Raw genomic sequence first — 14,393 nt, 5'->3', positions numbered from 1 at the left:
GTAAAACTACAAAAGACCATGCAGCTCATCCAAGGGTCGCATAATCAGCGAAATTGATCCTCTGCCCGTGACGTAATTTAACCACGGCGGAAGTGCTTGGCCCAGCATCCGGTTATCCAACCGTGCGATATTTTAGCTGGGATAAACACAAGGGACTCGTTGGGACCCACGAGTGGACAGTTTCTAGAGGCTCGAACACTCCGAGGGAAGTTGCTATAAATTATTATCTCGGTACGAAGAGGTATGAGGGTAGGGATGGGATGGAGGGGGGGCGATAGGGGGAGGAAGGGGAGTATAAAATCACAAATTCATTAAGGAATCCCAGGGCCAATAAAAAAATGAAAAATAATAATAAAAAATAAACTACCCCTGAACCCACTACCCCTCTTCATCCCTCTGCCTCGTCGACCCCCCCGAACCTATTCCATCTTCATTCCCTTATTTTTCTTTCCCTCCAACCCAACTTTCCATCGGGTCTGAAAAATTACCGAGATCTCAAAGGCAACGTCGCAAGTTCCCGGGGTCTTCTGTGGTTCGAGGCGCGAGGAAAACTTATCCTCCAGAAATCAGACCCCCCCTCTCGCCACAGCCACCCCTTTCCCGTATGCGGCTGTGCACAGCGATAAAATTAAATTAGTCCACGTCTACCTGAATGGGGGCGACCCACCCCCGTTGGTATATCTATTAGGGTATGCATGCACTGTTACGATCTCATAAATTTATTACACGTTGAAAGTTTTTTCATTAGCATGCACGACGGGTGATGCGTGGAGGGGGGTAGGAGGGGGAAGGGAGGTAAGTAGGGTAGGTGGCGGCTTTTTCCAAAGTGACATTTTCCTTACGGCCGTTTACGGTCCCGCGAAAGTGGTGCTTTGCGGGATCAGCGCGGATCAATTTAGCGGGTGACGTCATTTAAGGGTAGAAGATTTTTATGTATATATATGAAAAAAAAAAATTGCTAAAAATCTTAAATCGAGACTGCACCTTTTTTTCCCGCAATGATTTAAAGACGTTAATTCATAACGATTAGTTCATGACGAATGGACTCTCGGCTGGATGCGAATTGTGGACGGGCGGGATGCTGCGCGATTCATCATCGCAGGATGAATTATCATTTGATTGTCGCAACGCATCGGCGACCGCTCCGCGTTGAATTATGCAGAGCAGCGTGCAGAACCCGATAGTAAACACAGTTCGCGGTTTGATAATACGCGCTCGTCGATCGTACCGATCAATAAATAGATCATTATAGATCGCCTGCCACTGAATCATTGATACGCTGCTATTATAATCGATAATAACGACAATGCCGCCGGACAGAGCCGAAACTTTTATCCCGGCAAAATTGATGCGAACGAGGCGATTCGAGTCGAAGTTCAGGGTGCAGCCTACGGTGAGTTCGTAGTGAAGCAGTTTAGCAGCGAGTCGATCGATCATCCCCACGCGTAACGTTAAAAGCCATTTACCGTAAGAATCGAAAGGAATTTAGGATGCATGACAATTTTCTGACCCCTGACCCTCCCCTTGAAGAAAAGCCCGCGGAAGCTGTACGAAATTTTTATTTCTCCTCTTGACCCTTGTAAACAATTTCTACCAACTGAAATGTCAAATATTTATTTTTCCACGTACGTATACGTATAATAAAAAAATCAACCTACTTGTTTTATCTTCAATAATCTGTGTCACACGTGCACTTTTTTTCTTCTTCTCAATATGACCAAAACTATGACGATTCTTTTATCGCTTTGGAGCTTTCCGAAGCACTTGTGACCTGTTTTTTTTTTTTTTTTCAAGTACCAGTCTGCGACACTCACAAAACTTTCACGGCTACGATTTACGACTTTTTCATACTCCCGGAACAAAGATACTCTTTATGCATTTAGTGGGTCACGAATGCAGCCAGTTACACTCGAATACGAGTGCATCGTCGGGATCCTCTTCGGGACGCGATATCAACCTAAATCAGAAACGTCTTCGCTTATCCTTTTTACGAGAATGGTCCGAGAAAATTTTACTCTCCCAAGTGCCACGCTTATATCTCCCCAATACAGTTCAATTACAACACGAGAAAATTACACGTCCTTGTTGCAAGACGCATTGCAATCCCGGCCTGGTTAACTTATAAACTGGTATAACTCAGCCTTTACGGCGTCTCAGGGTTATCTTACGGATAAATAAGTCGTTAAAGCGACGCTATTACGTGTCATAGGAGCTCCGAACCGACCGCACATTTTATCCAACGTACATCCAATAATAATCTCCACGTATAAACGCAGCCAATACTAAACTCATAGCCTAGAGCAAGATCGTGCCCACTTTTCCTAGCGGCATCCGCATTAAATTTGACAGTTGAAAAAAAAAAAATAAAATTCATCGCTACAAAATCCAATATGAAATCAGCTCTCTTCACTTTGCCTCCAAGCAACTCCTAAGGGTTCCAAGCGAATCCCTACCCCGCCCAATGGGTGGGGTGTCCTTATGTAAAAATATTCAATGGAACCTTTTGACTTTTTCTATCTTCTTCGCGTATTCTACTCGCAAATATACTGCCCCCCGAGTGTTGCGTGTTGTCGTATTGTCCGGATGAAAAAATAAATAAAAAGATTATCTCGCAGGTATCACGGGCAGGTTTCATTGTACGTCGATGCTCGATGCTGGAGGAACGCGTAGACAGGAGTGCCGTGACTGGTGTTGTTATTGTAGCATCGTGATCGTGATTGATGTACCGATGTACAGTGAATACGCGCGTAGGTAGCAGATTATAGTGCACTCAGCAAATACCGACATATTTACTGCCACGGGCTAACGCAGTGCCAACGTTAATGCCAACGTAATACCAATTTCGGTTCTTCACGATGCTCTTGTCCCATTTTGGTCTTCCTCGAAAGCCTATAGCAGTCAGCGTTGATTTATTAACGGGTGCCTTATGTAAATTAAAGAGACCACGTGTTAGAATAAAATACAAAATTGAATAAATTTGCATTTTTGAAAATTTCTTCAACCAGCTACCAACCGCAGCTCCACGACCTTTGAACCCGAGCAAGTGGCCTCAGTGACTTTTTCCAAAATTTCTAAATTCTAGTTCATTCGGATAGCCACACCCGGTCGTTGATAGTATCGGATTACAATGGATTTAAAGGTTTCTTTACAGTCATTCCGATGACAAAATGTGTGGTAAGGAGAAAAATTTAAAATTTGAAAAAAAAAATTTAATTAATTTCATGAAAAATTTTGTACTCCGTCTCATCCCACGGGGAAGATGTTAATCAATGCCATTGCACCGAATGACTCTTACGTTATCGTTTGCACGGTCGTCGGGCATGGTTCGGCTTTGTTATCTAACCGATAGATAAGAACGACAAGGCTGTGGTCCCTTTCAGCCGTATCAGGAATTTTGGCTTGATGGACTGCAGTAGGCTGTAACAGGATTCTCATGTAAGCTCTGGCTGGTTCATCAGTCAATGGAGACAACTTTTGGTCCTGGCACATTTTGCGGCCATGTTTTATTTTATTCTGCGCTTATTGAGTTATCTCGTAGGATGCTGGGCTGTATGATTAATGATCGTATAAAAAAAGCACGTCGGCGACAGTCGGTGCCGTACCGGCTTACCTTTTCAGCAAGATCATAATTCCTACGTAGAAAACGCGCTCTGGCCCTTAGCCCTTACCTGCAACAGAGAGATACACGGTGTCAAAGAAATATTCGTCCCTGTGCGAAGGTAGCAGTAAAATATTTTTTTTACGACCCCTCGAGTCATTAACGACCCAAATAACACACTCCTTAATTTATTAAAGCATAAAAATCGTATTATGCAAATTGCCGAAAATTTTTATTCATTCGCACGTGACATTAAAAAAAAAATTTTTTTTTTATTCCCCACCACCTTATTTCGACGCGGATTACACTTTGGGCAACATTAATTCCGTGTCCGGTTTTTCAGGCAAATTCTTCGCAATAACCCCAAAAACACGATGAAAAACAAGCCTGCAATTTACTACGTCCCGACTCGCGCGTCAGGGGCGGCAAGTATGAGGGTTGCTAAAAGTCAAGGCACATCAGACCAAATTTACGATATTATTTTGCTAATAAAGTCGTGCTTTAGGCCTTGCTTACGCGAAAAAGGGGTTCGAAACGTCAGAGGGTAGGGAAATGTATCCGCGTCCGTATTAAATATACCGGGGTTATACAAGTGGATGAGAAATGTTCATCGGGCAATTGCTTTTTGGGACGGAGACTCGTTTAATATTTAGGTAACCCGGCCATCAATTTGTCTAACGTATAAAATGGCTATTCGCATAATCATCTGGATTCGCCGATCAAACATGAAAATAAAAAAAAATCACTCCTTACCCACCCCTCTTGACCCCCCCCCCCTTCCAGCCATCTGAAAAAAATTTCAAATTTTTCATATCAAGCCCAATTTACCCTGCATCACCCTCTCGCGGCCCTATCAAAGTACATGTCACACGAACAAAAATCATGACAATAATTTCCACAGTCGCGTACATACGCATACTATATACATTGAATTTCGAAAAGGGTGGCTGAAAAAATTGGCTCATTCAATGACAGCCCTAACACGGGAACGGCTGTCGTCGTTGCCGTTTGTTGTAGCGAAATAATAATAACAAAAGGCCTGAGTAGCCAATTGGCAATGAATACGTATTCCCGTCACGTGCCGAGGGTTGATCATCAATGTATCGCATCCACGAGGTACAGAAGGGACGTTACTCTTTTCAGCTTTTACCGGTTGGTATTCCTGACAAGTTCTCGTATACATTTGCCGATATCTCGTGAAGCATCTCTTACTCGGCCTGCGACACGCTCCCTTGTCCGTCAATACATATTTAATGCACCGGTCACTGCGAAAATCGGCCATTCACGCGAATCGCCCATGAATTTATCCAGTCACGTGCTATCGCGATTCGTTTTCTTTTTCGTCCCTATCTCTGTTTATCGTATGGCAATATAAAATCTGTAGCGCCGCCAGGTATACGTATGTAGGTTGGTATACTTTGTAGTACAGGTGGGTATATGGGTTCCCTGCAATTTGTCGGCAGTACGTCTTTGAAGCACTGCCGAGAATCGTCGACCGGTTGGATCGAGACGTTGCACGATTGCAGATCGATTACCGATCGAGCCATTATTTTCCCCTCAATTTTTCTTCATTCACGAAACATTTTTAAAGCACAGTAGCCGAGACCCGAACCTCATTCATTTGACTTTCATGGTTTCATTAAGGGCTCACAAAGAATTACTGCAACCTGCTGGCACTTTATAGTGATTTACGACGATGGTACGTTTACCCCTGTTACGCTTCTTTGGTGTACCTTACTTCGCTCTGAGAAACAGCTGAAAAGTAATGTATCGTAGTTTTTCGAGTTTATATGCGTTTCGTGGAAAGTTATTTTGGTATTTTAAAATATAATATAATGAAAAGCTATTACTGTATGAAAAATAATCCGAAGCAAGTTTAAATATTATTTTTTTAAAAAAAAAAAGCAAATTGCGCATGGTCACAATTTTTTTTTTTTCAAAATAGTCAGACGTTCTGGAAGATCGTAACGAGATATAAAGTTTCTTAGAGAGCATTCACAGCCCCGACGAATTCCCAAAGCAAAGAAGACTCAAAGAGACGAAACATACATACATATCCGATCCCCTTTGCCATGTAATGTTGCCAGAAGATACATCCAGCATCACCATGGACCGCAATCTTCAGCGGCAAAAAGACGTAATCGGTTTTTTTTATTTTCCCCAAGAATCTTGTCTCGTATACGTCACAAAACCGAGTCGTACATCACTCGAGAGTGATTTTACCCAAAATCGAAAAAAAAGTCTCTTCCTCGTCAGCAAAAACTGTAACGAAGTGCACGAGAAAATTGCGATTCCGTCAACCCATAATATCCCCGGCAGAACCTTAAACGCATACAGCATCTTCCCGGTGAATTCAACCCCCTCCCCCACCCCGAAAAAATGTCATCCCAAAAAGAACCATAAGGGACGAAGAATGACCTATACCCAAACAGTCCCAAGGACCTTTTACATCTTTTTTTTAATAATTCCAAAATGAAGCCGTCAACTCCTCCAACCGTAACGTCGTCTTAAATACCATCTGGCTCTCAAGAGTGGTCCAGCAGAGTCCGCTTCCATAATTACCTTAAATGGCTTTCAAAGGGAGCCGCCGCACGGCTGGGGGTGCTGGAAGAACAATATATACGTTGGCGCTTGGGTTCGGCTGGCTGACTAGGGGGTGCTTGCGAGTATCCAGGGGGTTGGGGGTGTGCGCTGATGTATGGTCAAAGATACCGCCGGCATGATATACAAGCCACCGATATATCTGTTTCAAGAGAGAGTAGTCCTGGGCCTATGGGTTAGACCATATAGGACTACATACCATAGATGACTGAAGCTGATATTCAGTTTACATATATATATATATATATATATATAACCCACGCATCTCTTACACGCTGGCTGACATCGATTACCATTGACCGAGACGAAGGATGCAATCAAAATTATCCGGCGGCGGTCTAGCGTGTTAAAGAAACCCAGATCCTTCCAGCTTCCCCTTCTTGTGTATATATATGTGTATATATATATATATATATATATATATATATATATATATACACATATATATACACAAGAAGGGGAAGCTGGAAGGATCTGGGTTTCTTTAACACGCTAGACCGCCGCCGGATAATTTTGATTGCATCCTTCGTCTCGGTCAATGGTAATCGATGTCAGCCAGCGTGTAAGAGATGCGTGGGTTATATATATATATATATATATATATGTAAACTGAATATCAGCTTCAGTCATCTATGGATTAGGATGCGATTTCATCTCGTTTGATAATTTTCAGTGGGGCCAATGCGCACGTGATACAAAGTTACGTTTCGAATGACTAATACATACCGGGATATATACATATATGTATACCTACCCGTCTTACGATATAAAATATCAATTCCGTCATTTCCTTTTACATCGTGTGATCGATGCCGCTTTCTACCTACGTGGATATAATGGAGGTATAACCCTCTGCACTATGGCGATTAGATACACCTACGCTTATCTAACGTATCGCGCCTGTAACATACAGTCTAAATAGTGCACTTAGCTCGTATTACGTCGCAGGACTGCCAGATAAAAATTTTATAGTCTGAGCACAGCTTGTAACCTTATTTTCAATTATATACAAATTTATTTTTTTAACCTACTATACATATATATTCGAGTCTCTACGGAATTCCACTAAAATGTATATATATATATATATATATTGTAGTCGGGAGTAATAACGTCTTAGAAACATCTTGCTTGGCTTAAGATGGTCCAAAGCTTAATAGTCTCTACGGAATTCCACTAAAATGTTATAGTCTGAGCACAGCTTGTAACCTTATTTTCAATTATATACAAATTTATTTTTTTAACCTACTATACATATATATTCGAGTCTCTACGGAATTCCACTAAAATGTATATATATATATATATATATATTGTAGTCGGGAGTAATAACGTCTTAGAAACATCTTGCTTGGCTTAAGATGGTCCAAAGCTTAATCGAGCGACTCCTTTCTACGAAAAGTTACGAAACTACCAAAGGTTCGCGATCGAGTGTAATTTCCTTGAGTAAGTTTAAGAGGGGATTCCTTCCAGGGGATCATAGTGGAATGAGGGGGGAGGAGGGGGGAGGGTTATCGAGAAGGGGATGGAAGAGACAACTTTATTGCTCCTCGCGGTCGAAAGTATCGCCTTTACCAGTTTTCATGAAGCGCAAATCTTTCGGTGAATCGATCTTACAATACGAGATCAGACGATACGATCTTAGATGACATTAAATGATTTTTGATTAAAAAAAAAAAAAAAACTGCATAAACACTGAATTACTTAAAGTTTATAGGAGGTAGTGTAATCGGAAATATTGAGTAATCGACTTGTCATCAATGTAATATCAGACGCGTTGCACGGCTGGACCATGCATCTGGTAAGGAATGATTGGATGATAGCGGAATGCTTTTTCTTGGTGATAAAAGTTTTTTTCAATACTCATTTTGAGAATGGTCCCGGTATCTTTCTTGAACTAGAGAGACTGCCAGACGTGTGCAGCATAAGTCGTAATTACTATACAAGAGGGAGATGAAAAAAAAAAAGAAGTACGCTGCATGGGTCCAGGAGGGATGAAAAGCTTTTAAGTTGAAGAGTATCTCTCGCAACAGCGAAGTGAGATACAAGGTGGAGGACGTTGGCTTTTAAGCCGACGAAAAAGGCAGCGCTGGTTTAATACACTAAAAGCAAGTAAAAGTAAGCCAATATTTTCAGGTTAGTCTTGTTATGCGCTATTAGTCGTATCTCGGGGCTTTACGTACAGATCTCGGAAAATCTTCAAATTCGGTTATCCCGCAGGATCCTAATCATCGCTTTCCTTTCTTCGTGCTGTTCTTCGTCTTGCCCGTAGCTAACCAATAAAGTTTCGAGATCGTTCTTCGATAAAAAAAAAAAAAAAAAAAAATCGATCCAAGATTAGAAATTCAAATTTCGCGCCAAATTAATTTGAGTAATTTCAAATGAATTTTTTTTAATACTCGCCCCTCCCGATATTAATATCAGTCGTGAAATTGAATCCATCGAGAGCACGTGCGTTAACGAGATAAACGATCGAATGAAAAATTGCATTAAAACCGTTAACGATAACGCATCTCGTTCTATATGACGTAACCGAGCCAGTTTCTCGGTGAAAGCATCAAGTACAATGAGGAACTTCAATTGAAAGTCCCGAGTCGAGTCTAGCAAGTTGAACCTCGCTCTCCTGCAATCGGCCACTTTTCCCTTGTCGTTCGCGAAGCTCGCTTACTTAAATTCGTAAGAGTATCCAAAAGCCAAGAGGGCAAAGGTCACAGTGGCGAATACACGTGGCCAATAGAATTTTACGGCTAATTAAAGCGTCACTGCGTTATATCGGTCTCTCAATTATTCAAATTGAGATTAATTAATGAAAATATTTATTCCCACCTTGTAACCGTCTGTGCATGAGGATGCTGGACCATTTTCATTAGCATTGACTTCGTCCTCTTGCGTCAACCAGACCCCACCGATACTACCTGTCACCTTATTTTACCACGTGGGTTTGCCCTTTCTCTTTTCAAGGGTTCAGCCAAACTTCGCTCCCAGCTAGAAGACAAGTGGGCACTGGAGTGGGTTTCACGTGGATTTGGGGTCAACAGATAAATTCTGGTTTCGAGTCGATTTAATCCACTATCGAAGACAAATTACTGTTGCGCGAATACAGAAAACTTTTAAGACCTGAGAAAAAAAAAGTTTCCTCGAATTTATCCCATAGAACAATGAAATTCGCAAGTAGTTTCTGCTTGTAAAAATTTTGGGGTAGAAACAAAAAAATTATGATCCCACGACAATGACAGTTTCCCCCGGGCTATTGCGGGTCTAATAGAACATATATATATATACGTATATATCGATTCTTCGTAAAGAAAACGAAAATTCCCATTTCTTCCAACCCCCGATGAAAGAAGCTCGAGCAATGATACCGAGGGATAAAAAAAACTAAAAAAAAAAAAAAAAACATCCTCCAACAACCGTCGGGGTATCCCTGCATGATTGAGGCGTAGCCGCGATTCGAGCAGCAGCCATTGGGCATTACCGAGATATTGTCCAGCCAAGGACTTTTACCCGAAGGGATCCTTTGTGCCAAGTAAATGATACGAGAGGAGCATTGTTGCTTACACAATGCGTCTGTGCACGAAGCCCGAAGCGGCGATCGTGCCGGAAATTGCGCTTTATTAAACTCATTTGACCTGACGTCGAAAGGAAGGCAGGACTAAATTGCCATTCGCGAGTTTCAACCCCTCGACGCAATCCGTTAATCTCCGAATTACCTGCACTCGGAATAAAAGGGTCACGAATCTACATTAAGCTGCCAATCTCGCACGTATAAACGAGCACCCTATGCATACAATGTTGAAATTGAAATTTTGCCACTTTAACCTAAAATAACTATAATCATGAACAGTCTCCCCCAATACCAACTATAAAAAAAAAATATACGAAAAACACCAGTCAACATTTTTCAGAGCGACACGAGGAGCAAGCGAGAAAAGAATCTGTTATAAAAATGCACGGCCGGTAAGGTAGGGCTCTGCAGAGCGTATAACATTACCATGCTAAGAATGACAGGCAACACTCCCTGACGCAACTTTCTTCGGACGCGCACGCATCTGTCCCGTAAGCACTCGTCAAAAGTCAGGACCACCCCTATAGCTTTAGCGCTCCCCTCAAAAGATAAATCCCAGAGCCACGGGTCAAAGGTCACCCCGAGTTATTCCTTCTATCCGCGGATCGTCCCTAACTAGCCGCGTTCACACGTACGAAAGCACGAAGCTTCCCCTCTGCCCTTAACCAACAAACCGGTACGTGAGCGCGTAGCGCGCGGCGTTGCAGGCGTTTTCGTCTTTTTTTTTTCTCTTCCTTCTCTTCCATCACCTTTTTCTTTGCCTTTTCCTTTCCCTCCGCTTCGTGCACGAAATAACTCGACGCGCTCTCGTGTAATCCGCTCCACATGGTAGCGTTCTCGCGAGCTGCTACTTTGGTGATTACGTTTGAATTATTTCACGGGGTTCTCAAAGGCCAGCACCATGGATCGCGTGATCCTCCTCTTCAACTTTATGTCGTCGATATCGAGGAGAATTACCTTTCTTTTTGGACTGCTAACGGCCAAACGAAAGACACGGGTAAAAGGTAAGCCGAAGGCTACGCGAGTAACAACGGTACGTGACTGCGCGTCGGATTTTCAAACTGACCCAGTGCGCATGCGCGGTACGCGCTAGACACCGTGAAGGCCAACGGATAAATTGTGATTGACACTGCGCGCGGCGGCATATCGGATAAGTATTTTCCTAGAATGAAATAGAAGGTTCTAGTGACGTCACGGGGCTCTTCCAGTACAGTGCGTAAGCTGCTTCTAGAATTTCAAAGGAGGCGAAGGACGCATGGCGTCTTGGCCATATGGTGGTCTCCATCAACAATTATCTTAAGGGTGTTCTCGAGTCTGACTACGATGAGTAATACAAGTGTCAAAGCCTTTCAAGAGCCTTTTATACCATATGATACTTTATATATCTGGCAGTCCAATATCGACGTTCCTTCGTCGTACAGTAAAACTCGTTAAAATACATTTCTATGAATATCAGCAGGAGTCTCGGGCCTAGAAAGACTAAAGGAAATGACGCCTACGATCTTCCTTGCTCGAGCGAGTTTCAGTTTTCCCAATAAAATAATCGCGCATGCCTGCGTTCTCGAAAGGTACCCCGTATACCTGTATACAGAACACGGTGCAGCGAGTGCAGCGATATCTTAAGAAACGTGAAATTCGAATGGGAAATTTTTCACGTGGAACGTTCCCCGGTTTCAAGTTACTGGAAGGTCATTATTTTTACGTGAAATGAATACGGGTTTCTTTATTTTTTCATTCTCTTTTTTACGCGAATAATCATCTGAGAATCTTGTAGGGTATTATACGGGGAAATAAAAATTTTGCTCTTCTCATTTTTTTTTTTCATCCAGTCAAATTTGACTTTCGGTCCCCCCGCGACTTCCTGCGATTTACATCGAACGATAACGTTAAACGAGCCTCGTCCGTGAAAGGGGATATTATTTGCAGGCGGATATACTTAATACAATAATGCAAAGGGCACTGGGCTCTATACGTGAGTCAAGTAAGAGGACACGCAAAGGGAATTAATGGCCGACATTTCGCAACGTATCGGAACACCCGGCAAGAGACGCAGCATCGTACCCGTGTTGTTTTACATTGCTTGAACAAGAAGGGGGGGGATCGGGGCCCCCCGGGGTCCGAGTGAAACAACGAGGAAACACGTGGGACCACACCTAGGCTTTGTTTTCGCGAAGACTTCACGAATTATATCGATCGTGCGTGATACAGGGTCAATTAATTAAATCGCAGCAAAGTTAGGGTGGAGAGGCGGGGAATAAATAATTGTCGGAATTAAAAAATAAATTTTTCACAAATTTACCGTGTCTGCATATACACGGGGACGTAAGGAACGAATTTAGGATGAATTTCTGTCCCCGTACAAAGCATCTCTTCGCTCGATCGTTCTAGAACCTTCGAAACAATTACAATGGCATTTCTTGTTCTACAGTTCGGCACGTAGATGGCGACACTCGCGATATCCTTAACTTCACGTACTTTTGCTTCGAGAATTTCGCCTTAGGAACAAGCGGAATAACGAGAAAACTTACGTAAACCAGGCAAGACAGGCTTGAAAGAGAAACGTCCCTCTCGCCCAGTTAGAACCCCGACGAAGCGCCTCTTAGAAACTACAATACTTTTCTACGGTTTCTCGTATTATTTTCGCCTCTCTCTCTCTTGGCCATCCCCCACTACCACGACATACAACCAGCCCCCGACAGTTCTCCCGTAGTAACAAACTTTCACGGGCGTACAAATGCATTTATCCTGTACACTAGGATATTTACCACGAGTTACCGAAAAACGTAGCCAAAGAGATAAACAAATTTTTTTACAAAAATTGTAAAAAAAATTACCCAACAATTCTAACGCGTATCCACAACCTCCTATTTATTTCCCACAGACCCCTCTACTCGAACGTCTCGTATAAATCGCGCGACTTTTCCTTCGGGCAATTTCTCAAAGAAAGACAATAGACGCAGTCCGTCACGTGCTTCGCATTTATTTCGGCCTGGTGGCGAATAGCGGTCGTGGGCTTTCCTAAACGCTAATATCGTCGCTAACTTTCGGCGACATATGGGAACACCCATATTGTCATGGAGCATGGTAGTTCAGGTTCGCGTGGGTTCCCCGAAGTCCCGAATGAAAAAGAGGCCGTCGCTGTTACAAACTGCGCGACAAGCCCTCCTCTGCTCCCTGGACCCCCGGGGCGTTCCCTCTTTCTTTTTTCCTTCTTCCACCTCCCTGCCGTCATCCACCCTTCGGTCCTCCCGCTCTCTTCCTCCCGTTCCAATATGCCTTTTCTCTTACTCGCCAAGGATCTTCGACCTGATGAATACAATCTCTCTCTCTCTCTCTCTCGCTCTCTCTCACAGTCTAATCTTACTATCCCCTCCCCGTGCCCCCCCCTCCCTCCGCCAACCAACACCCATACATACATCCTACACGCCCGAGAATGAATTATTAACCTGGTCATACGCTCGACGAAGATTTAGCGGGGTTCTTTTATTCTCTAATTGAGGATCGACCTCGATTTGCATATACCGCAGTGAGAATTGATACGCAAATTTATTATTCATCGTTTAACATTCCAATGTATAATAACGAGTAACCGATACGATAAGATTTGACTGAGGTATATATATATATATATTTACGTGTCTTAAGACTATTGACAAGTCACTGATTGCGAAATGAGAATTAAAGGGGACACCGGGTGAGAATAGTAAATGAGAACCGGTGCGCGCGTCCGTTGGCTATGTGAATTGGGGGCATTAAGAAGAAAAAAAAACAATCTGGAATGAATAAACGATAAGATTTTCTCGGACAGGCAGTATTTACCAGGACAGGGGACAATCTTAGAGGGTGAAAACAAATGCGGGTTCATGGTCGCTGACACGGTACGGTGTCACCTCCTGAGCCCTAAGGAAATTTGTCAGCCGCCGCCAGCCGAGTCAGGATCAGGCAAGGAGAGGGAGGCAGAGGGGGTGGTGAAAGACTTAAGACCATCAGACGTAACTTCAGTCTGGCCAATTAATACGGGATTTCGCAACGTCGTCTGGGTACCCTGAGAGTCCAGACCCCAATCGGCTCTAGGTGAGAACGTTGACAAAAGGATCAGCTGAGCTTGCTAGCCAAAGGGATTCACCCAGGCCCGAGTGCACCGAGGACGCAAGATCAAGTCTCTCTGCAACCTCAGCCGGACAGGAATCGATACCCAAATCATTCGTTCGGCGTCATTAAACAAAAAGTCAATTACAGTCATACAATTCAAAGTGATACATAAGGGCGAGTTTCCAACGAACGATTTCGAAGGCACGGAAGCGAATTAGCGAATCACTTAATTTTGGTTAAACGAGGATTGCTCGGGTGGGTGGTGGAGATAGCCGGTACCCGGGGACGGGTGGAGACTGCGGTTCATAATAGAGGTTAATTAGCTAATGGGAGATTGTTCAGCCAGGACGGACGACGGGAGGGGAGGCTGCGCCGAGAAGTGGATGGAGAAGGAGGGAGTGATACGGGGAGAGTGAGGAAGGAGAGAGAGGAGTAAGTGAAAAAAAGATAAGGACACCGAGAGAGACGAGAGCATAAGACCCTCTCTCTCTCTCTCTCTCTCTCTCTCTCTCTCTCTCTCTCTCTCTCTCTCTCTCT

General features: G+C 43.3%; 1 protein-coding gene across 27 annotated transcripts in view; it reads right to left on the bottom strand.

The window, feature by feature from the left end:
- LOC107271839 (collagen alpha chain CG42342) overlaps positions 1–14,393 on the bottom strand; it is a 135,940-nt gene that overhangs the window by 38,598 nt on the left and 82,949 nt on the right. For 2 of the 27 annotated variants that reach the window (XM_015748313.2, XM_025089063.1), the window contains exons 1-2: positions 10,722–10,772; positions 9,026–9,316 (exon numbers count right to left, since the gene is read on the bottom strand). The exons of 24 other annotated variants lie outside the window; for them this stretch is intronic. In XM_015748313.2, coding sequence (XP_015603799.1) covers positions 9,026–9,044 — 19 coding nt within the window. In that variant the 5' untranslated portion in view covers positions 9,045–9,316; positions 10,722–10,772. Of the gene's footprint in view, positions 1–9,025; positions 9,317–10,721; positions 10,773–14,393 lie in introns of those variants that run through there. One more of the 27 variants, XM_025089065.1, reaches the window with a different exon arrangement.

The sequence above is a fragment of the Cephus cinctus genome, unplaced genomic scaffold (genome assembly GCF_000341935.2).
Source record: "Cephus cinctus unplaced genomic scaffold, Ccin1 Ccin1_scaffold1043, whole genome shotgun sequence".
In the NCBI taxonomy this organism is placed as follows: Eukaryota; Metazoa; Arthropoda; class Insecta; order Hymenoptera; family Cephidae; genus Cephus; species Cephus cinctus.
This window is presented reverse-complemented; position numbering and strand designations above follow the sequence as displayed.